Source organism: Rhinopithecus roxellana, chromosome 4, assembly GCF_007565055.1.
Source record: "Rhinopithecus roxellana isolate Shanxi Qingling chromosome 4, ASM756505v1, whole genome shotgun sequence".
Lineage (NCBI taxonomy): Eukaryota > Metazoa > Chordata > Mammalia > Primates > Cercopithecidae > Rhinopithecus > Rhinopithecus roxellana.
The window spans coordinates 163,962,139-163,987,437 of record NC_044552.1 but is presented as its reverse complement, the minus strand read 5'-3'; the positions used below and the strand labels follow the sequence as shown (position 1 = coordinate 163,987,437).

Sequence of the window (25,299 nt, the reverse complement as noted above, 5' to 3'; positions counted from 1 at the left end):
GCTAACAATTGCTTTTTTTTTTTTTTTTTAACCTTAATTTAGCAGCTTCTTCCAGGTTCTTATGTATCTGCTGATCAGCTTCAAACATGTGGGAAAAGCAAAATCTCACATAGGACAAACTTTTGGATTTCTCCCTGTATAGAAATCCTGAACATTCCTGTTGTTATCCCATTCTATTGGTCTGGGATCAAGCTTGACGTGAAGATTCTTTGAAAAGTAATTTTATCTTAAATCATTTGCTTTTTGATTATAAGGTCTAACTCCAATAATAAATTATTAATATTGCTGTCTGTGGGTATGTGGCATATGTATTTTTTACTGGAGGCAGCTCTTTATAATAGCTTTATAAATTTAAAATAGCACAAGTGATTGCCTGTTGGGGTTAAGAGTCAGTCCTCCAAAACTGTAGTGACTGAATAACTTGCATGAAGCCTGGCTTTCCTACCTGGAGCCACCAAGTCAATCATCCGAAATTACTACAAAGAACTCTATGTGCATAGATGTTAATGTGTTTCTCTTGCAGACAATGTACAACCACCAAAATTCAAACTCCTTCAGACTGGTTAGAGAAAAGGTAAAGAAAATACCAAAATACATAGACTTCACAACTACAGGACAGTGGTTCTTAATCCAGATTGTCTATCCGAATCATCTGTAGAACTAGTATGAGATTTTGCTGTTTTAAAATTCAGATTGGGGATCAGTGTTCGTAAATCTAACCTGAGAGGGGCCCAGGAATGCATACCTTTTAGAAACTCCACAAATGATTCTAATTTAAGTACTGTAAGACTGCTATGGTTTGGATATTTGTCCTCTCCAAATCCCACACTGAAATTTAATCCCCAGTGTGGTGGTGTTGGGAGATGCGGGCTAGTGGGGTGTTTGGGTTATGGCAGGTAGATCCCTCATAAATAGACTAATGCCTTCCTGCGGGGAGCACAGGTAAGGGAGTTCTCACTTTACTAGTTCCCACCAAAGCTAGTTGTAAAACAAAACAACAACAAAAAACCTGGCACTTCCACCCTCACTCTCTGGCCATGTGATCTCTACACACATAGTGTCCCTTCCCCTTCTACCATGAGTGGAAGCAGCCTGAGGCCTTCACCAGGTGCAGATACCCGATCTTGAACTTCCTGGCCATCCAGAATTGTGAGCCAAATAAATCTTTTTCTTTATAAATTACCCAGCCTCAGATATTCCTTTATGGCAATACAAAATGGACCAAAACGAAGGCTAAACTTCATTTTATTCCTGATCATAATATGGGCCTCCTGGTTTTGTGAAGACTTAAATTTAGTGTGCCTGGAGGCTAGAATCTAGATGGTTTAATGTGCTAGTCACCTCAGTTTTCTCACACTTCACATAAAAGACAACGCTTGAAATCCAGAAGTAGCCACAGTCTCCAGCATAGAAATTCCAAGTTACTCCAATTTCCTGTGTATAAACTCGCTCATGTGCACAGCACCAGCCTACCTTCAAGTCTTGGTGTTATAGGCAGGATCTCTCTCAATATTAGGTGATTTTAAATACGTAACCTTGTGCTCACCAGTAAGAAGCCTTGAACATTTTATATTTGAAATTTTAAGGTCAGTTTATTAAGTTCAATGATGAAAGCTATCAGAAGAATATTCTCCTGAAAATAATTTTTTCTTAGAAAAAAAGAAAGGAAAACAAAACCCTCTGAGCATAGCCACAGATGCTGTGGCAGTCAAGCCTCTCTGCAGATGGGGACAGTTCATTAGTCAGCTGAGTCACTCTCTGGGTCAGCAGGATTATAGTCTGGATCATCTTCATCATCCTCCAGCTCCAAGTCATCCATTTCTTGGAACAAAGACTCATCTACCTCCACGTTGTTTCCAGCTTCAAAAAAAAAAAAAAAAAAAAAAAAAATCACCTTTAGTCTTATACTCAGAAATAAAAGATACAACTCATTGGCACTACCAAACAGAAATTTCTAAATATGCATGTGAAGTAGGAGTGATGAAATCCCAAACTACAATTACTACGTATCATACCAAAAGTGATTTGTATTGGTCAGTACAGACTCTGAAATTTTAAGAGCAACTTCATGTTTCCAGTTCATAATTTAAAAATCCAGTTATTAAAAAAAGCTTACTAGAATTTATAATGTAGCATGTTATAAGTTGAAGACAAGGATGATATGTTCTCCTGGTTACAGAAAATTGATTATCACTGACCATGGGACCTGTATGAGGAGTTATGTCTTCCAGTAGTGGCAGATAAGCATTGTTAAAGCTCAGCCATACTTGTTAATTAATTGATTTGATTTGATCTTCATTGTCACCCAGTTCCCCTTTCAACCAATGGTATGCCTTCAGTTACAATGTCTAAAGCCTACAGGAAACAATACCCAGGCTCTGCATTAAACATCTTCACTCTTCAGTGTGTCTGAAGTAGATAATACAATTAAGTCCTGGCCAAAGAATAACCAGCTCTGTCTAGGAGACATAGCAAAGGCATCATGGAGCAAATGAAGTCTGAAATATCTTCATGATAAATTTGAAGGCACCAAGAAGAAAAGGAGCCAGGATGAAGCAATTTTAGGTAGAGGTATATGCAAAGGGAGAGAGAAAATATAAGACCTTGAATAATTCTAACTGGAAGATGAAATTCCTGAGAAAAAACACCTGAAAGTAACATAGATGAAGGCCAGATTGAGAAAGACTGTGTAGGTCATTCTCTCCCTATAAGCAGTGGAAACCATCAAAGGATTTTAAGGAGAGAAATTTTATGATTAAATGTGGGTTTTAGAAATACCATCTCACAGGGAATGACTATAGAATAGATAATGGCACTAGGAGGAGGAAGAGATTTAGGGAAATAATTTAAGAAGCTACTACAAAAATCCAGGTGAAAATGACCAAAAATTTAAATCAGAAAAGGAAAAGGTATCAAAAACTTTAAAATGTTGCCTGTCAGTAAAGGCCTAGCTTAGATTAGAAAGCATTTAGCAGTAAGCTATATCAATACTGCTTCTTAACCTTCTTCAGCAGGTAATTCAGAACAAGGCTGAAAGGCCAGAAGCTAAAGGATTCCCAACTGGCAAGACAGACACAACAAAAGGTTAATGAAGTACAGAACTCTAGAGTGCTATCAGAGGTGTGACTGAGTATGGAGCCCAGTTTAAGAAAACACATGTAGGCCATAAGCTCCCAAGGGGAGAGAACTGGCCCATACTGTACTCTGCTATACCCTCAGTGGCCAGGACAGTGCAATAAATATTTCTGAATGGATGGATGATGGATAGATGGAAGAGAAGAGGATAGGTCGTAGGAGAAAAGCACAAGGGACTAGATGCTCCAAATACATTAAGAGTCATACGAAAGGCTGGTGAGAGGGAATGCTAGAAGTTAAACATGAGGTTTTTACAAGCTCCATGACAGACCATGGAATAGTTTTCACAGATCTGTGATACTAGAAATTTGAAGAAAACAGGTCACCTGAGTCACAATAACCTGGTTTACTAGTTGTGAGGATAGTGTGATCATCATTGTCTATCTATTTCTATCTTTGATATTGCTTAAGTTATCAAAAAATTTAAAATATATGTTGCTATAGAATTACAACATTCATTTCAAATGTATAAATTGGTCAACCACTAGAATTTACTCTCCAAAATGTATTTTTTAACAGCCTTGGGAGGAAAAATGTACAATAAATAAAGTTCAGTTTGATTTTCATGGTTCAAAATTAAAGAGACTACATTATATATATGTGGAATTCTTTTTTTTTTTTTTTTTTTAATAGAGTCAGGGTTTCACTATGTTGCCCAGTCTGGTCTCAAACTCCTGGGCTCAAGCAATCTTCCTGCCTTGGCTCTCCAAAATGCTGGGATTATAGGTTTGAGCTACTGTGCCCATCCTACATGTGGAATTCTAATATTATCTTACCATCCTCCAAGAACTGGATATCAGATGTGTCAAGATTATGATCCGTTTCAAATAGTTGTTTCCCTTAAAAAAAAAAGTATGTTTAATTCAAATGGCATAGTTTTTCTCCATTTTCACTACGACACTTAGAAAGCAAGTTTGAAAACCTCTTTTTTCTGTGAATTTCAATAAATTTCTGAATGTATTCAGTAGCTAAGTGGCATATGAAACATATCTGCATTAAAATGGAACAAGTGAAAACCCACTCTGCCTTAGGGTACTAGAAAAACAAATGGGTTTGACTCTACTACTTCTAAGACATGATCCTGAATGTCCTTCTATCATAGGATCTAGCAATTATAATACTTATAATACAAATAATTATAATACTTATTTGATATAATACTTATATCAAAGATAAGCCATAAAAATTAATTACAAATTATGAGCAGAGAAATATCATCTGGTAGATAATGTTTTCTCTTTTTGTCCTAGATGCCTAGGTATATTATTTTCTTACAGAAATCTGACCAAATGATCCTCTTGCTATGTAAAAAATGATACAGGAGGGTTTAGGAAGAACAGGAATGGCAGGGGAATCATACCACTTAATTTATTTTTTCCTGCTTGTTCTTCTTCTTTCATCCTTTTCTTTTTAATTTCCAAGAGTTCTGCATCAAACTTGGCCTTCCAATTTAAGAAATTCTCAATTGTAACTGGAGTACCATGGAATAATTGCTTAGAAAATTAAAAAAAAAAAAGTTACCAGATTAATGAAACAGCAGTTTAACAAATAAATCCTAATAGTATCTTCTAAGTAAATAAACATAACCCCTTATAAGAAAAACAGAAAAATTAATGTTTGAATTTTTGAAATATTTAAACTGATTTCTGCCTGCACTGGCTACTCTCACTGGTTTTGGCAACATACTTTGGAGTAGTCCATTTTTTTTACTTATTACAAAAAACAAAGATAATATGCAATGTATTCACTGTATTTACCACCATAGCTATTCATTGTTAAGAAGAAAAGTTGTTGCTGTCTGATATGGTTTGGCTGTGTCCCCACCCAAATCTCAACTTGAATTGTATCTCCCAGAATTTCCATGTGTTGTACGAGGGACCCAGGGGGAGGTAACTGAATCATGGGGGCCTGTCTTTCCTGTGCTATTCTCATGATAGTGAATAAATCTCATGAGATCTGATGGGTTTATCAGGGGTTTCTGCTTTTGCTTCTTCCTCATTTTTCCCTTGCCACCGCCATGTAAGAGGCGCCTTTCACCTCCCACCATGATTCTGAGGCCTCCCCAGCCATGTGGAATTGTAAGTCTAATTTAACTTCTTTTTGTTCCCAGTTTTGGGTATGTCTTTATCAGCAGCATGAAAACGAACTAATACACTGTCAATAATGACATGTTTTGAATACACATCAATTTCGAATACTAAATCATTGCTTTATCACTTTATTTCAAAATATGAGGTTTTCTTTACATTTAGTAACTATTCAATTCACTGTAGTATAGGGGATTTATAATTCTAAACTCTACACCAAGCTTGTCCAACCCATAGCCAGAGAGCCACATGCAGCCCGGGACAGCTTTGAATGTGGCCCAACACAAATTCATAAACTGTCTTAAAACATGTTTTTTTCTGCAATTTTTTTTAGCTCATCAGCTATTTTTAGTGTATTTTATGTATGGCCCAAGACAATGCTTCTTCCAATGTGGCTCAGGGAAGCCAAAATATTGGACACCCCTGGCTCTACATCATATGTGAAATCTTTATACTTCTTGGTCTTATCTGCATGAGTTTTACTAACTTTTACTGATTATCATTCATTACTCATGCTATGCCACCAACCAAATGAAGGACTTCTACAATTTTACTTTTAGTAAAACTTCACTAAAATTTACTTTTACTTATTTTTGTGATTTCCAAAAAAAAAAAAAAAATGCTGCTATTGATCAAAAACACCCTCAAAACCCAACCAAGCAACCAAAAACCGATTTAAGAAATAATAAAACGAGGCTTTTAAATATACCTTTTCAGCTTCTTCTGCTTCTTTTTCTTTTTGTTTCTTTTCTTCTTCTCTTCTAGTTTTTATCTGATCTACTATTTCATTTAATTTTTCTTGCACAGCTGTCACTAGAGTAAAAATCATCACCATACCAAGATTTTCTTCAGCCTATGTAATGCGAAAACATGATGAGGAATAAACTCTCAGAAAAATAAAAGTCCATACATTTATAATGATTACTAATTTGGTTATACCCTATGTTCATACAGTTCAATAAAAGATCATTTAAGTGAGCATATATATAAATAATAATATCTTATTTAAAAAGTCATGTAAATGTGCCATATCCAACTTGAAAAAGATACTGTATTTCAGCAAATTCTGTTTAATAATCATATAGGTAAAATTCAGAAAACTGTTTCCTGTAGTAACTAGTAACATCCTTTCTCCAGCATGTTTTCAGTATTTTAGATTTTTCTGACTATTTTAAGAACCGTGACAATGAACTGCATTTTGAGGCCAGAGTGATTTCTAAAATAATAGAATAATAAAGAATGTAAGAAATACTGTAGTTTATCTATATCAACCTTTTTTTCCTTTAGATTTGAAATGGTTTAAAACCAAATATAAAAGCATCTCAAACTCATGAAAAGGATATAACTCAAAAGGCTATTAGGAAGCTGGTGATTTGAAGGCAGAAAAAAAGTAACAAGATAGGGTTCCAATGAAGAAGACAAAAATAATTTGAAAATATACTAGCCAGAATCTCAGTGCTAGAAGCAGAGATTACTAAACATTTCTTTGACAGGGCTGGCCTCAGCAGCATCTGAATAGGTATTGCATCTCCTGGGCCCTCTAAGTACTAGGCTTCAAGCTAGCTCCTACAATCCAATTCACTGGGGCTTCTCTGTGGTGTTTCTATGCTAACCATCCTATATCTATGACTAAACAAACTTCTCCTGAGTAACAAACCCATATTAAAACTGACTATTTTGGGGCAGTGACTTGATGTTCCACAGTCATCTCAACACAAAACCATCATCTTCTCCTCAAAACTTATTCCTGGATTATCAATCTCCGCAAATCACACCACCACCCACCCAGCCTGAACATCCCCATCCCATTATAAGTTCCATCACTGCTACTGATCTATTCTTAAAAGTCATAATAAGTCTGTCCATCAACACTGTTATAAGCCTAGCCCAGAGTACCAACATTTTCAGCTTGGAATACAAGGAACTCCTAACTGGCCTTCTTAAAAGCTATGATCTTAAAACCTAACATCAACCTCCCCTGACCACTCAGTACATACATACATACATAAACACACGCACGCGCACACACACACACACACACACACACAGAGAGAGAGAGAGAGAGAGAGAGAGAGAGAGAGAGAGAGAGAGAGAGAGAGAGAGAGAGAGAGTCACAGAGAGAACTAATCAATTTATAAACTGAAGCACCACAAAACTGATCTAGTCAGTCTCTTGCTTAAAACCCCTTCATAGCTTTGCAAACCAATCAGGACCAAATCCGTATTTTGTGAACAGTTTAGAAGACCCTTCAAAGAAGACAGTAGCCTCTTTAGTTACGCCACTTATCACCACCAACTTCAAATCCTAAGTTCAATAAATTTTGTGTGACTAGAAGTTCTAGTAGAAATAATCAATCACTTGCTCTCTCTCACCTCAATATCCTTTAACAAGTTTGTTCCTCTACCCTGAAATTCTTCTACTCTATTTCCTGGCTAACTCTTCCTACAGCTCTCAGCTACTCCTGGAAGCTTCTCCAGAACTTTGTCTATGTCAACCCATATAATCTTATATTTCATAAGATTCCATCACAGCATTTTTCATACAGAATGATTTCCAATTTGCTAATCCACACTGCTCACTAGAGAAAAAAAATCAATGAGACCAGGGATGGTGTCTTTCTTGTTCACTCAACCTAATGCTTGACACATTTCAATAACAAAACTTTCATATCCAATAAAAGTAGGATATCTTTTAGAAAAGTTAAGTATTCCAATAGAAAAGCAAAAAAATAATCATTCACATGGAAACTGGACAACTCGGAAGTCATACTAGTTCCACATCACTAGTATTTTTAAAATGCAAATTATAATTACATTCCATTTTCACCTTGTCATCATTTTATGTCCAAATGAAAATATCTGGTATTAGCAGATGTGGGAAAACAGATACCACAATGACTACAGTGAGATCATAAATTGGCACAACCATTCTGAAGGCTAAATTAGCAGTATGTATGAAATTATTAAGTATGTATTCCCTTTAATCCAGCAATCCTACTTCCAGGAAACACTGAACTAGTATACTCATCAGCAATTCTTTCTTTTCATTTATTCAACAAACATTTGAGTGTCTATTATGTGCCAGGCACTAGGAGTACAAAAGAGAACCTGCTCTAAGGACTTACAAGTAGTGATATATAAGAATGCTGAAAGAATTATATACTCATTCTTAATTATATGTTAATTATATATCAGGCAAAAATGAGAGACAACTGTAAATTGTTTTAGAAAAAGAGTAATTACATATACATACAATGAGATTCTATACCATAACCAAACATAATGACTCATATATGTTTAACTGAAATGAAAAGATGCTCACATATATTATGTGAAAAAGAGGATGTTATAAAACATTACGCATAAAATGATCTAATTTGGGTGGGAGAGGGGGACTGTGTATATAAGCATAAGGAAAAAAAGTCTCACACTAGATCACACCAAAATGTTAATAGACAATTATACATGGTGGGTACAATTAATAAGAATCTTTATCTTCTTCTTCTTCATGATTTTTTGTATCTTCTGAGTTTCTGTAATATGAATTTATTATTTTGATACTGGAAAATTATAACAATTATTTTCTGGAAAACAAAGGACAAATATTCCCTGAACACACCTGAGGCTCAGGAAGGCGTCAAAGAATAAAAAACAGCCTTTTTGAAAAGAGACAGTTTGAGTACAAATAAAATATTAAAAACATGGAAAAATTCACTTAGACTATATAATTTACATTAAAGTGTGACTGACTGAATATAGCATAACCATCCCAGGTTCTCTGCAATGTTTTAGAAGATGTTCGAAGAGCTGGGCAAGGTGATTCATGCCTGTAATCCCCGCACTTTGGTAGGCTGAGGCAAAAGGATCACTTGAGCCCCAGAGTTCAAGGCTGCATGAGCCATGATCATGTCACTGCCCCACAGCCTGGGTGACAGAGCAAGACTCTGTCTCCAAAAAAATAAAAATACAAAAAAAAAGATGTTAGAATTAGCATAACTTTATGCTAGGTAACAAGGTGAATAGGGCCCAAGATCAGCAAAAATTCCTATCTGATACATCTTCTTTCACTCCTCACTGTGCAACAGCTCCAGATATTTTTATAACATCAACATTTTGGTGACCACTGGTCTTTAGAATACGTAAGTCACGTCTAAGGTGGAGATATGTTTTCTGTCAATTCTTCTTAGAGTAAACAAATAAAGGTAGGACTTCTGACTTTAAGATAGTGGTATAAGAATTTTACCCCCCTCCCTACTCTCTACTCTGAAGAACCCCATGAAAACTCTCTACCCAGGCATGAGTATATTTTAAATACCTGCCAAGCCCAGATTATGGGTAGCCTATCCCACAATAAAATTAATCCAGTAAAACCTTTTTTAATATCCATTTTTATTTCCACATAAGCCTCCCCTCATAAAGGGGTCATAAGCCATTACTATTGTTTGTAAGCTTCGGGAGGAGGAGAGATGGGAGAAAAAAATCAATCACTAGTACTTTTCCCAGACTATAGGCAACCAGAGTGTAACAAGTCAGAGAGGGAAGAAGTTTTAATTTTTTTAAAAAGTTGAAAATGGTAGCTACATATGGGACTAGGCATTCTAAAAACCAAATCAAAACACTGTTTACAACTTAAAGTACCCATTGGACTTTTTATCACTCATGACATGAGCGAAAAAGCCATGGGGCTGACTGAGTTTCAAGCAGGGGCACTGGGACAAATTCTATTACTCAAATTTTAAAGGGACAGTAGGAAACAAAAATAAAGATGCTCTGTGATTATGTATCATGAATTCTGCTTGGTCAATGTACTATTTATACAATAGCATTTTCTAACTCTTGAAATTAATGTGTAATATTTAAGGCCAACAAATGCTGCTACAAAACATAAAATTATTATTTCCTTACCTGTAATGCTAGTAATTTTAAAATGTCTGAGACATCATTATCTTCTAGGTTTTCCTGGGAGAATATTTCATAAAGGGGAGCTTCATCTGGGTATTTTTCACCGTATGTAAACTTGAGGGTAGTCTGGACAGCTAAGACACAAGATAAGAGTTTGATGTGAATACCTTAAAAAATAGAGATAGATACCTTTGTTGAATCAGTAAAAAGTAGCACAACAGATTTTCCCATGAAGAAAAAGGTTAGTAAGAGACCAGATGGATAATCACTAACGTAAACAACACATACCACAAAGAGATAAGTGAAACAAATCATGGGATTACCAAAAATCACACTTACACATGAAGCACATTTACCATTTACTGGTATTTTACCAGACTGCATGTCTGAGAAAGAGGATGAATAAACGCCACTCATTAAAAACCTTTCCTAAGATAAACAAAAGGCACTGAATACAACACATTTTTAAAAACTACTACCGTATGCTGATTTTCAGCCTCTACCAGAGCCAGTTCCTACCTGCAGAAGATCTGGCTGTAGCCCTGGAATCTATATTTAAATCCACACAATGTCAGCAGGGCTAATTAGTGGCTGGATGGCACCGTTTTGACCTCGACAGTACAAAATGTTGTATGGGAAACTTTTAACCTAATTCATCTAGAAATTCCCCCTCACTCTTTAAGACTGTGTCAATTTACGGATCTCACACTTGTACGGAAGTAAAACTCCTATGGGCGTGTCAGTGCAAGGTGCCTCTCTGCAGTGCAGGCCACTGAGTCCTCAATTCCACCAGGCAGTCTGCAACTAAGCAGTAGTGCGAAACATTTTCTGTTAAGACTTTTTATTACAATGATCTTTTTCCCAGAGTGCCATCTTTTGTGTAACTCACATTTTATATTATTAAAACCTACTGATTTTGATGAAGCAATACAAATTTATACCGCTCTTCATGGACGGGGAAAAAAAGTACCTTAAAATTTACAGGTTTGATATTTTATTTTTCATGTTATGATATTAACAAGGAATTTTATGAACCAAAAATGGCAAAAGATTATGTGTTAGAGGTCAGTAAGAAACACTATCTTCTGGCATTTTCCTTCCTTCTTTTATTAGCACATTTTTAGTTTTATTGCTGGAACAAGATTTTTTTTTTTTTCATTTTATTTCTTTCCCAGCTTTCTTGAGGTATACTCAACAAATAAAAATTGCATATATTTAAGGTGTACAATGTGATGTTTTGATATATATATTGTGAAATGATTATCAGAACCAAGCTAATTAACATCACCTCACATCATCATGATTTGTGTGTGTGTGTGTGTGTGTGTGTATGTGGTGAGAACACTTAAGATCACCTCTTTTAGTAAATTTCAAGTATATAATACAGTATTATCTATAATTAATTACAGTCACTATGTTGTACATTAGATGCCCAAACTTATTCATCTTGCATAACTGAACCTTTGTTCCCTTTGGCCAGCATCTCACCATTCCTATTACCTCCCAGACTTTAAACACTCAATGCATTAAAGAAGAAATTTAAAGGGAATTTTAAAAACATCTTGAGACAAAGGAAAATGGAACATGGCCAGGCGCTGGGGTTCATGCCTGTAATCTCAGTACTTTGGACAGTCAAAGTACAAGGATAATTGCAAGTCAGAAGTTCAAGACCAGCCTGGGAAACAGAGTGAGACCTCATGCCTACAAAAAATTTAAAAATTGAGCTGGGAATGGTAGCAAGTGCCTGTAGTCCTTGCTATTTGGGAGGCTGAAGGTGGGAGAACTGCTTGAGCTCAGGAGTTGGAGGCTGCAGTGAGCTAACAGAGCACATGGCACTCTAGCCTGGGCAACAGAGTGGGACCCTTGTCTCTAAAAAATATTTAAAATTTTAAAAATTTTACAAAAAGAAAAAAAAAAAGAAAATGGAAACACATCATACCAAAACTTATGGGTTGAAGCAAAAGTTGTTCTAAGAGGAAAGTTAATAGCAATAAATGCCTACATCAAATAAAGTTCTGAAGAAACAATTTAACATGCCCCTCAAAGAACTAGAAAAAGAAAAAATGGCATGAAATCAGCACAAGGAAGAAAATAATAAAGATCAGAACAGAAATAAATGAAATACATTAGAAAAACAATAGAAAAGGTCTAACAAAACAGCTAGACTAGAAAAAAGGGAGAAGACTAAAATAAAATCATACACGAAAGAAGATATTTTATAACTGATATTAGGGATGGGGAGATACTAGTTACAGGATAAAAGGTTTAAGACAAGATGAGTAACTTCAGATCTACTGTAGTGCATTGTTACTACAGCTAACAATAATGTACTGTATACTTAAAAATTGCCAAGAGATTAGATATTAAATGTTCTCACCAAAAAATTAAAAAGTAAATTAAAAATATAAAGTTTATCATTGTGGCAAATTATTACTATTTCACTTTTAAAAACTAAGCTTATTGTGCCACACTATATTTCATTAATTTCCTCTCTATTTCCCTAGAAATCATGTTCACACAGTAAATTCTGACTAGAAATATACAACATTCATGGTAGATTCGTAACAGCCCCTTAGCACCTCCACACTGGCAATATCCAGCATAATGCCTACAGAATGAATGAAATTCCTGAGAAGCTTAGAAAAACCACAAGTATTTTTTATGAGACTTACTTTCATCATTTTCTCCAGCCTCAGATGTCACAGTAATGGTGAAGCTGGGTGGATTTTCTGATAATACTGCAAGAAAATACACACAGAAGTTATTGAAATGCCTTCTAAGGCAGATACTTTTCCTTATTAGCAAATTATCACTCCTGGAAACTGGTCCCTAGGCTATATTTCCATTTCCAGAAATACAGACTAAACAGAACACTGAAATGATAAAATTACCATCAACTTTCTATTTAAATGCAGGGTTGTCTTTAATCTGGAAAGAAATAACTATGGTAGATAACCCTCTTGGAGTTTTACCAAGACAACTAAAATAATTAAGTAGTTTACCTTTTATTTTAAAATCTCCACCTATACATGGAAAATTACATTCTTAAAAAAATCCCAAACATAATGGCAAAGAGTTTCATGTTTCCCACCTGAAACTACCCACTGATATTCATGTTTCACTGATATTTATACTTATATATTGTGAGATATAACTCAGAATCTCCATGACAAACAGTAAATACTGATTTGTTAAAATTAGTGTCTTCTTGCTGTCATTCTCTACCACATCATCTCTGAAACCAAACTTTCTTTCACACATGCTTACTAAGCCTCTACCATCTTTCACAGAATTATAAATCAAATAGCTATGAATGTAAACATCAGATTGCATGTAATTTACTCAGCAAGACGAAACATGTAAAGCAACATTTATATAAATAACAAAGTTTTGTATGTCATTTTATAGCCTATTGTCTATCTAATACTCATCTCTGTTTATTATCTATTCCTCAACAAGAATGCTGTAACAACTCTATGAGAGCTCCTAGATCAGTATCTGGCAGTATCTAGAAACTCAATTAATACTGCCCCAATAAAAGAACTAAATGAATAGAATGAAAGGAGGAAAAACATCAACGAAGAAAATTTATACTCAGAACCATCTGAAAAGTAAACAAGGACACTTCAAGCCACCAGGGATGGCTGCTAAGCCTATGAGAAAAGCCTATGCCTCATTCCTTGTCCAGGAAGCACTGGTACCTGTTAAGGTTGGCAGCAGCTCTGCAGGCTTTTTCAGAAATGAAAGAGCAATAGATCACTGAAGAAGCAATCATGGAAACTATTCAACTTTTCCTACCTGGGAACTTTCTAAAGCCATTATAAATATATACTATCAACGGTATTTTCTGGCTGGGCACAGAGGCTCATGCCTATAATCCCAGCACTTTGGGAGGCTGAGGTGGGCGGATCACTTGAAGCCAGGAGTTCGAGACCAGCCTGGCCAACATGGTGAAACCTCATCGCTATTAAAAACACAAAAAATAGCCAGGCGTGGTGGCGCATGCCTGTAATCCCAGCTACTCCAGAGGCTGAGGCACAAGAATTTATTGAACTTGGGAGGCAGAGGCTGCACTGAGCCAAGATTGTGCCATTGCACCGCAGCCTGGGCGACAGAGCAAGATTCTGCCTCAAAAAAAAAAAAAAAAAAAAAGATAAACAAAAAACCCCAAACCAATTATTTTCAAGATAGATGTCATTTTAATTGAATTTAAGGTACTTTAAGAAATGATGAACACCTGTGATTACTAGAAAAGTGTTAGATAAAAGACTCAGGAGATTCATATTTTAATAGGTCTTGGGTAGTTCAGCCCATGCTGAAAAAAGTTTCAACCCACCGAAAGGTTATTATAATAGAGCCATAATATGGTTGGCCTCGTCTATATTTTAACAAATACATGCAAAATATAGTTGATGTATTTCATTCTTATTTCCTTTCATGACCAACTTTAGCAAGTCATGAAATGTAAACACTGCAACTACAGAAATAAGAGATCAGCCCAACGACATTCCAACTTATTACCAGTTTCTAGAACTCCCTGAGGCTACAGGTCAGGCGTAACCAATACTCAATTACAACAGGTAACATTTATTGAGCATCACTTTGTGCTTGTGCTATGCTATGCATTTACACGAAAATCCTGTACTTCTAGCACAAGACCATGATTTATACTATTACTATAATTCACTAAATTTTCAATGCCATCAAGTATGAGATACACTTTACGTACCACTAAGAAAGAAAAATAAGCTGCCAACTAAACCGACATGTAACTGATTATAAGACGAGTCCATATTTCAGAGATGTTAAATGTAAAATATGTCTTAAAAATAATTAAATGTGGCCGGGCGCCGTGGCTCAAGCCTGTAATCCCAGCACTTTGGGAAGCCGAGACGGACGGATCACGAGGTCAGGAGATCGAGACCATCCTGGCTAACATGGTGAAACCCCGTCTCTACTAAAAAAATACAAAAAACTAGCCGGGTGAGGTGGCGGGTGCCTGTAGTCCCAGCTACTCGGGAGGCTGAGGCAGGAGAATGGCGTAAGCCCGGGAGGCGGAGCTTGCAGTGAGCTGAGATCTGGCCACTGCACCCCAGCCTGGGTGACAGAGCGAGACTCTGTCTCAAAAAAAATAGTAAGAAGAAGAAGAATTAAATATACTATCATCCCAATTTTACAGATGTGGAAACTGAGATACAGCGCTTTTAAATAATTTGTCCAAGGATATCAGGTAGTAACTGAACAAACAGAATAAACTATATAGAGCATCATTTAAAAAGAAAACACATTTCCAGCTGAGAAATTCCAAGGAAGTCATTTGAGCTAGGCTGTGAATCACGAGTGGCATATTGGCAAGCAGAGATGGAGAAGGGAAATGCACTTGAGGGCACCATGGAAGCAAGGGCCTAATGGTGGGAAAGCTAAAGATATATATACGGAATAAGAAATTATTCCGTTTGCTGAACTTGTATGTGAGCGAAGAAAACTAGGTGAAAATACAGTTGAAAGTTTAGTTGTACACAATCTTTTTTTTTTTTTTTTTAGCAATAATCTGATCAGAATTGTTCTCAAAACATAGGAAGACAAATCTAACAACAGCGCATAAAATGAAAGGAGGGAAACGACTACAGGCAGTATGAAACTAGGTCACTATTGCGATAATCCAGGCAAAGGTAATGAGGTCCTGAAGTAGGACAGCAGCAATGGGAATAGCGGGAAACGGTGGTGATGATATTTTAAGTTGGCAGGCTGCAGGCTGAGAATGTGATGCCACTAACAAAAATGAGTAATAACAAAAAAATCAGACATGATAAATTTTAAGGACACTTTAGGACTTTCAGTTAGAAGTGTTGAACATGCAATCAGAAATGGGCGAATGGTGGTAAAGAGAGCTGGGCTTTAATTCCATTTGGGATCATCTACACAGAGGTGATAGTTAAAGCCATTAGACTAAATGAGATCATCAGAAATGTAACACAAAGAAAAAAAGCCAACATAAGCTTTGTAAGGAATCCTCAATTTGGAGAACAAAGTAAGAGGAAGTAATAACAAACTCAAGAGGTAACAGTGTTATGAAAATCAAGGGAAGTGAGTTTCAAGAGCAGGTGAAGAATGATTCTCCTCATTCTACCCCATCCTGCCCACTGTCTCGTCAGTTTCCTAGCAGGCAGATTTCATCACATTGTTACCTGCTTACAGCAGCAGTTCCCTATCCATATAAAGTGTGTTGGAATGAGTTGTGAGAAAGGGGTAGAATCACAGCCAGCACACTAAAAAATACGCGTAACTCAAAGTCTATTGTATTTGTGAAGTCACCCCACCTATTAGAATCTGAGTCTGATGTGGCAGTGTCTACAATATGCACTATATGGTCTGTGTGGGAATAAAATGGGCAATGAACTATTGCCCTGTCAGATCACATCTAAGTCCCTGACAAAGCCCTCTGTGATGTGGCCCCTGCTTATTGGTCAAGTCTCATTTTCCATGACTCTCACTTCTCACTTCATGTTCTAATACCCAAATAACTTGTCCTTTGAACATATTCTGATCCCTCAGAGTCCTGCTTCTGCATATGTGCGTCCCAGGCTGGAATACCCTTTCCCTAGTCTCATTTACTTGTTAACTTGTCATTACACCTAAATTTTCCAAAACAACTCAGACCATCCCCTCTCCCTAAATGTATCTGATGTCTGTTTCCCCAAGCTGAGATCCTAAAAAAATGCATATAGTAAATATCTGGTAAATGAGGAAACCAAAAAATATGGGAATGTTAGGAAGAGTATCAGTGAACTGCCAGACCTGGGGAGCCAGATAGAATAGGGAGGCAAGATGGACCAGAAAGAAACTCCTGAACTACCAATCCATGAGAAATCATGAGACGCATGTTCAATAAAAGCATGGGAACAAAAGAACTACAGTGTACAAAGGTTATGGGAAGGAGTAATTTTCAGGGGCCAAAATGTTAGAGGTGGCATTTTTAAGGTGTGGCAATGCCCATGTGGAGCTAAAAAAAAGTGGAAATCAAAATCATTAGTCGAAAGACACAAGAAATTATGAAGCCATATTAGTGGAAAAATCAACTAAGATGGTATTTCTAGTAAAGAGTATCATATGTTTGTTTTACAATTATAAGGTATAAGGTATTTCCACTCACATTATTTCTCATTAAACTGATACAGAGACTAAGGCTTGGAGAGGCTAAGTGGTTTGTCTAAGGACATTACATAAAGTTGCCACTATAGAGAAAAAACGTGAAGCAAGTACAGCAAAGAAAAAAGATGTTGGGAAGTACTGCTAAAAGCCCCCCAATATCCACTCTCCCCTTATTTAAGTTATGCCACTTTTAACTCAGCATACTGACTACCCAGAATAAAGACTACATTTCCCAGTTTCATTGCCAGCTAGCCCTCACCAAATGACTAAGTTCCCACTAAAAAGATCGAAGTAGATATGCCCTCTGACAGTTTCCAGGAAATTTCCTTAAGAAACTTGCCTTCTCTCACTTCTCTCTGTTCTTCTTCCTTCCTTTATTCATCCTACTTCCTGGAAAGGGAATGTTACCATCTTGGCCATGAGTGTAAGACTACATCTTAGGGATGACAGAGAGCTACATTAGAAGATGGGTCCCTGAGGAGTTCTTGAAATAGAGCTGCCACAACTCTCTTGCATGTGCAAGAGCACGTAAGCAAGAGCAAAATAAGTTTTTACCTTTTTAAAACCCAATGTTATTGGGGGTTTTCTGTCACAGCTGAATCTAATCTTATTAAAATAAGTATTTTTTTAAAAACAGAAAAAGGGATATTTCAAAGTTGGGCAGTAACTAAAATAAGGATGGGAAAGTTACTTAATTGAATTCACGGAAATAGATAATTCCTAAGTTCTGATAAAAGACTAATCCCATTACTATGCATTACTGTGAGTTAGGGTAAATAGAAGAAAGATTAGTCTTCAATAAGGATGCTAGACTTCTACCACTGTAAGTAATTCAAAATACTTTTGAGGGCCGGGCATGGTGACTCATGCTAGCACATGATGACTCAATCCTAGCACTTTGGGAGGCTGAAGTGGGTGGATCACTGGAGGCCAGGAGTTCAAGACCAGCCTGGGAACATAGCGAGACCCCAGTCTCTACTAAAAATACAAAAATTAGCCAGGCATGGTGGCACATATCTGTAATCCCGACCACTTGGGAGGGTGAGGCAGGAGAATTGCTTGAACCTGTGAGGTGGCAGTTGCAGTGACCCAAGATGGTACCACTGCACTCTAGCCTGGGTGACAAAGGGAGACTCTCTCAAAAAAAAAAAAAGAAAAAAGAAAAAAATTGAGAAAAAGAGTAAGCTGGGCCAGGTGCAGTGGCTCACGCCTATAATCCCAGCCCTTTAAGAGTCAGAGGCGGGAGACTTCCTTGAGGCCAAGAGTTCAAGACTAGCCTGGGCAACAACGCAAGACCCCTGCTGATACAAAAAATGCAAAAATTAGCCAGGCATGGTACTGCAAGCCTGTAATCCCAGTTACTCTGGAGGCTGAGGTGGGAAGATCACTTGAGCCCACAGGTCCATGGCTCCAGTGAGCTGACTGGGGCACTGTGCTTCAGCCTGGGTGACAGAGTGAGACCTTGTCTCAAAAAGGAGAGGGAGAGGCGAGAGGGGAGAGGGGAGTGGGGAGGGGAGGGGAGGGGAGGGGAGGGGAGAGGAAAGGAGAAGGAAAGGAATGGGTAAGGAAAGGAAAGGGGAAGAAAGGAAGGAAGGAGAGAGAGAGAAAGGACAAAAAGAAAAAAGAAAGAAAGAGAAAAAGAAAGAGGGGGGGAAGGAAGGAAGGAGGGAAGGAAGGGAAGGAAGGAAAGGAAGGAAGGAAGAAAGTTAGCTGTTGGCCATAGAGGAAGGGCAGAGAGACGTTAGGGGACAGATGGTGGTGAAACTGACAGAATTAAAGATTTGTCAAAAACAGGGATAAAGAGGTAGCAGCTAAAAGGTACATTAAGAGATACAGAAATTACCTTTAGTTTCCACAAAATATGAGAGAGCCCATATTAAAATAAGTACCTCTGGTTGTTAGGGAGTGTCTGACCTTTCAAAAAGTATGACTTAGAACAAACTGCTTTTACAAGATGACTTCTTACCTATCTCAAGATACAATTATAACTGTCAAATGTGAATGGCTGCTGCTTAGAGGTACTGACAAAGAAATACAGGATTACATACTCCTCTTTGTAAGGCAAACAGAATTAAGGAAACTTGGCTTTTGGTTAACCTGATGCCAACAAAGTTGTTTCAATAAAACTCCCCACAGCCAGAGATTTCAATACATAAATTGAAATAACCAAATTCTACTACCTTAGCAGGACCTTGTCAAGTGAAGAACTACTGAAGGAGAATGTGGTATCAGGAGAGTCCATTTATATTTTGGAAGACTAGTTGTTAGGAGGGTTGGATCAATGTGCAATCAAGCTACAGAATAGGCAAAAAGAAGAAATTGTATTATGATTTGTTATAATCACAACAAATGCAACACTGGACCAAAAGTACTTTGCAAACAGTCAAAGCAATTAATTCTGAGGTTACGCTAAATCTATGTGCCTAGGTCTATGGGCTGGACTGTGCCTCTTCAGCATCCACATGGGGTCACGTGTACTTAACAAATGCTTCTTTGTCAGGCACTCAGTCATCCATCAAAAAAAAAAAGTATATTTCCTTCATCAATAGCATTGAGTATTAACCAAATTTAATAATTAAATGTGATTCAAAATGAAGTTACAAAACTCTCATTTAGTGTTCCTTGGCCAACTGACACAAGCAAGATCTCTTTCTTAGACCTGGCATGAGAATACAAAAGTATGGAATCATAAATACAAAAGAAGGCTTTAAAACAGCAAATCTTGCAAATCTCCAAGATTTTAAAAGATCAGACATGGAAACATTTTATTTCAAAATCCTCTGCCTTTTCCCCAAGAGGTTTCATAAAGAACGTGATCACTAGGAAGGCAACGTTCCCTAAGAATTATAAATAAAGACATCTCATTTTAATTTATTTATTGCAAAGCTTGTAGAAATGTTGACAGGAGTTAGAGACAGATGGCTCATCTGATAGTGCAGAATACCTGAATGCATCAAAAGATTCATAAATTGTCTTTTATTACCCTGGCTCAGAATCCTCAAGCACTTGGGCATCTGATAAGAATTTCACATAGTGAACCATACCAGAGCTGTCAGGGCCTAGTACAATTTGAAATACCCACAAGATTATTTCAGGGTTAAAAACAAAAAAAGGTATCAGTTTTATAAATGCTTATATGCATAGGATTTAGTGAGCGATAGCTTATGTCCAAAGAAATGAAAAGAATCGCATATCCTGCTTTCTTGACTCTGCCTACAGTGTTCATATCTATTATGTTTCCAAAGTTCTGGAAATGACCAAACATGATTAAGAATATATCCAACAACTGACCCTATGTTCTATTTTAGACACAGACATATAAGCAAGGATAGAGAAGGGAGCCAGACTCCATACACACTCACCCAGTTAATGACACTCTCAAACCCCTCTTCACTCATCCCCTTAACATCCTCACAGCACAGAGGTACTGCTGGTGAGAGAGAACATGAACAGGACTGGAGCTACACAGGGATAGCTGAGAGACATCTGCCTGTTGGCAAAGCAGAACAAAATTTGCTACCATTGCAAGCAGTGATCAAAAGGTGGAACCAAGAAAACTAAGCTAAACGATGAAAGGGAGAGGGGTTGGAGTTTATGAGTTAAAGTAATATACCTTCCACTATAAAATTCTGACTATCAACGATAGGCAACACTCAAAGGAAAGAATGGTGAATGTAAATGCACACACCTAGTTTCTACTCACTCATATTGGCTTTATTTGGCCGCTTCTCAAATCTGAGGAGCCATATTGATATGTAGCATTTTTATAATCATCCAAAGTATGGCTTAATAGAGAAATCTCATCCTCTAAATTATACCTAATGAACTTCTCATTATAATATTTCACATTAGCCCAACCTATCAAGTAATCTTCTGCTCTCCCCATTCTCAGCTGGAGCTGAATCCCAAGTCCCACATGTCTGGAAGGTGAAGGAACAGGCAAGCGTTCCGGACGTAACTCTTAGTACCAGCCCTGCCGCTAACTCGCTGGCGGACAGTCCAGAGCAAGCCACTTAGCTTTCCTGAGCCCCCAAGACCTTGGCTTGTAGCAGGATCCCCAAGCTAGATGATGTCTAATCTCCCTTCCAATCTAACAACCTATGAATTTATAGCGGAACGGAACTTTGGGCCACATAATCCATTAGGCATTCTGCTGAACGCCAGATTTTTTTTTTTTTTTTCATAAGAAAAGAAACCTGGCAGACTTCAGGGACTACACTACTCTCAAAACCTATCTGAGTAACTGAGAACAGTATTCTGAATCCCATAAACTAAAACAGCATCGTATGAAAAACACTTTCTACCTTAAGAAAGGTGAAAATGTGAAAACTAACATCCTTGCGGCTGTGGAAAAACGAATCTCACTTGGAGTATCTTTTCTCTTAACGTATTATAAATCTCAGGTTGCTGTAGGTTACACAGAAACCAAAGTAATCCCGACTCAATTTTCAGGCCTGACACCTTCCAGCATCACCCGGACTTTTAGATTTCAGGGAACAAGCAGAGAAGGGGGAAAAAGTCACTGGGTTGCTGGTAAGTGGACTGAAGAACTTGAGAAGAGTGGAGGGCAAGGTGGCCGCGCGGCCTCACGGTCCCCTTCTCCACCCCAGCCTAGGAGGCCCAGAGCTGCGGCGGCTCCTGCCCGTCCCACTCCACCTCGGGGCGGCTGCAGGCTTGCGGCCGCGGAAGTCACCTGTGAAGGAGTCAGGGTAGATGGACTCCAGAGCCTCCAGCTCGTTGCGCTGCTCCTCGCCGTAATCTGTCATCGTGGCCCTTGCTCTTGCCCATGGATTGCCCAGACACCTAGGCGGCGCGCAGCAGCCCAGACAGCTGCAGCGCCGGGAGAGCGGGCGGCGGCCAGGCGGGCGCAGGCGCAGAGTCCCCGGCTGGAAGGCCCAGGGCCCAAAGCCAGAGCCGGCCTGCTTAGCTACAGTTAAGCGCCGGCCTCCGCCTGCTCCCTACTTCCAAGTTCGACTAGTTCTGCCTGGCCAGGGGGGCACTGATTTGCTGCCTGTCCCACACTCGCTCGGGACTTGCTGGGACGGTGCGCGCGATCTGGCATTTGCTAAGGACACCTACAGCCGGCTCCTGGGCTTTGCAGGCCCTGAGCCTTAGAAGCTTCTCAGCGCGGCATCCTCGCTCGATGAGTCTGGGCTGAAAGGCCGCATCGTGCGCCAGGGAAAGATAACGTTGCTGGTGGCCGGGACAGGGCGAGGGGCGTCGGGTGCCTTCACCTTTTCTGGTTTCCGATTTGACCCTGTGGCGTAGGTGCTGCGGTCTTGCTACCTAGTGTGGACTAGTAGGGGTCAGGAGATTTCTGCGCTTCTTGAACTCCGTATTGCTTGGCGTCCCACTGGAGTTGGACGAGGGGCTGGGGCCAGGGTAGATTCCACTGGGCGGGGGAACAAAAGCTCTGCACTGCCTTGAATGAGCACGGAAGGGTAGGCCTAACTGCTTCATAAGTCGGGGTGGATCCGGGGGGGAGAAATAGACCGTAGGTCCGGCTTCTCGGTTCAGATCTTTAGGCTTAACTTGTGAATTTGTGAAGTGAACGCGGCTTGACGTTTTATAGATCTCAAGATGTCCGTGACTGTGTATTTGTGAATTGGTGAGAGGAATGTCGATCTCAGTATAACAGTTGTAATATGCAATGTAAAAACTGCAGTACCCCGAGAAATATTGAGAACTTTTAATTTGGTAATACCACTTCCAAGAATAAACTTGAGCAAGTAGCATGCATCTGTGATCTCCAAGGTCATTGCAGCAATTACAAAGAAAATTTTCAAAGTGCCATGATGGCAAAAGCTAAGAAAATGGCTAAATAAACATGGTTAACTTTATGAAAAGAATATTAAACTGTGGTAACAATAATAAAGGATCCCATGTTCCTTTATTACAATATTGTGCTAAGTCGAAAAAATGGAAAATTTTAAGAAAATACTAAAAACTTGCTCCCCACTTTTCTGTATTTTTGTTTTGATTTCTCTGTATTAAAGCTGGTTTCACTTGTATAGTGGGAGGAACACTTTTTAAACGAAAGCTTCCTAATGAAGCCTCTGAAGTTTTCTCTTGTTGAAATGGTGATGTCCCATGGACCAGAAGGCACCTTGATCTTTTATTGAGGAGTGCTGCTTACCTATAGCAGAGGAACACTTTGGTACTTATTACGTGTTTACAGTATTAAGGGTTGATTTCAGGCATTCTTTTAAACTTTAAGAAAAAGTGGAGTCTCCTAACTATGATAAGAATCAAATAAAATACATAAAGTAACTTTGCAATTATAAGTTGCTTATTTTTTTTGGATCTCCTCAGTTCAGAGGAATTATAATGATTTGTTATAAGGAAAGAGCTGCCAGAGGAAACAGCTAGTGCATAAGTCCTAAGTGGGGAGTCAAGGCTGACTTTTGGCTACAAGAACTGGAAAGATGAAGTTCTGTTGACCGAAATAAGTGAGGAAGACAATCAAATTTGGCAAGGAAGATGGCATTACATCTTTAAATAACTCCTAGATCAAAGAAAATCAAACAAAATGAAGTTTTTTCTCCTAACAGAATAATAAAAACAACCTACCAAAATAAATGAGATGCAGCAAAGCAACAAACATAACAAGGTTTACGTTAGAAAAAGGTTACTTTTGGTTGCCAATTGCAATCTAGTAAATGTAGTACCTCTTTATTTGCATTCCTATTTCATTAACAAAACTTTTGGTGAAGCATCTATTTCAAACCTTATGTATCACTGTAAATAAACCCTACATGCTTCAGAATGCTCAGGAGTGTTACTTTGATACTGGAGATGGCTCTCGTAATCCAGGAAACACATCTGCAAATCTTTGTCATACCTACATATGCATTATTAAGCATTTTTTAGTGGCTCTCTAATTTCATTTTGACCATAACACATGCTTAACAGAACACACCAAGTCCCTTAACTGAAATTGTGGACAATTCTCATGAGGCAAATTGACTTTCTTTTAGTGTTTCGTTTTTAATTGGTAGTTAAAGATGTTATAGACCAACTGTGTTTTAAGCTCTGCAGGTAGGCAAACGGTGTGAGCCACTGATATGGTTTGGCTGTGTCCCCACCCAAATGTCATCTTGAATTGTAGTTCCCATAATCCCCACGTGTCATGGGAGGGACCAGGTGGAGATAATTGAATCACGGGGCCGATTTTTCCCATCCTGTCTTGTGATAGTGAGTTCTTACGAGATCTGATGGTTTTAAAAGGGGCTTCCTTCTTCGCTGGGCACTCGATCTTCCTGCAGCCATGTGAAAAAAAAAGGATGTGTTTGCTTCCTCTTCTGCCATGATTGTAAGTTTCCTGAGGCCTTCTCACCCATGCAGAACTATGGGTCAATTAAAACTCTTTCCTTTATAAATTACCCAGTCTCAGTTATTTCTTCATAGCAGCATGAGAACTGACTATTATAGCCATCATAGGATCTGGAACCAGAAGTAATAAACCCAGCCTTAGTCATTTGCAAGATACGTAAGCTTATAATTCAGATGACATGAAATAATTATAAGCATGTTTTGTAAACTCCATATCAACATTATTTACTGATAATTAAATTCATATATCATCTTATAAAGCATTGCTATTCTCTGTTCATCTTTATTGCTAATGAAGTATGTCCCTAAGAGATTCATCTTATTTGTATTCTTCTTAGTTTCTTCTGCAGGTAATGCAAATTAGTAGTTGCTATTTACTAATACTATCAGCCTTTAAAAATTATTTTGATGTTTATTTTTACCTTTCTGTGCCTGTGAGTTTTGTAGGCAATCACACTGTCAGAAGCTCAGTGTTGAGAATTCCCTATTTCATGCTTAATTTTAATTATTAAACAGTTCATGTGGCTAATGTTTCATTTACTCAGGTATCTCAAAGACTTTACCAGTCACAAGCACAAAGAGCCATATAAAATTTTAGTTTTGTGTACTCTGAATGGATATCTCTTCAAGGGTAGTGAATCTTAGTAATACTTTCCAGCCTAACTCAGTTCCCTGGCCTACAATCTACTCTG

General features: G+C 38.0%; 1 protein-coding gene across 5 annotated transcripts; it reads right to left on the bottom strand.

Moving 5' to 3' along the window:
• Window positions 1-1,565: 1,565 nt before the first annotated feature.
• On the bottom strand, window positions 1,566-22,683 carry RWDD1 (RWD domain containing 1). Of its 5 annotated transcripts, none has more exons than XM_010373228.2 (9): window positions 21,969-22,217; window positions 19,456-19,569; window positions 12,796-12,861; window positions 10,480-10,552; window positions 10,127-10,257; window positions 5,932-6,075; window positions 4,496-4,628; window positions 3,912-3,974; window positions 1,566-1,860 (listed from the first exon to the last, which is right to left on the bottom strand). In XM_010373228.2, exons 3-9 carry the CDS (start codon window positions 12,802-12,804, stop codon window positions 1,739-1,741), a joined length of 675 nt encoding a protein of 224 aa, XP_010371530.1. In that variant the 5' UTR covers window positions 12,805-12,861; window positions 19,456-19,569; window positions 21,969-22,217; the 3' UTR covers window positions 1,566-1,738. The 5 variants fall into 5 exon arrangements, with proteins under 5 accessions (XP_010371530.1, XP_010371531.1, XP_010371533.1 ...); XM_010373229.2 differs by lacking the exon at window positions 21,969-22,217 and adding an exon at window positions 20,638-20,656; XM_010373231.2 differs by lacking the exon at window positions 10,480-10,552.
• Between the last annotated feature and the right edge of the window lie 2,616 nt (window positions 22,684-25,299).

Bases quoted from the DNA above. Each gene is read 5' to 3' on its own strand.
- RWDD1 (XM_010373227.1), bottom strand. From the start codon at position 22,041: ATGACAGATTACGGCGAGGAGCAGCGCAACGAGCTGGAGGCTCTGGAG. The intron at 6,076-10,126 runs GTAAGGAAATAA...CGCATTACATAG, and splicing joins TAAAATTACTAGCATTACAG to GCTGAAGAAAATCTTGGTAT. The intron at 3,975-4,495 runs GTATGATTCCCC...TTTTTTTTTAAG, and splicing joins AGGAAAAAATAAATTAAGTG to GGAAACAACTATTTGAAACG.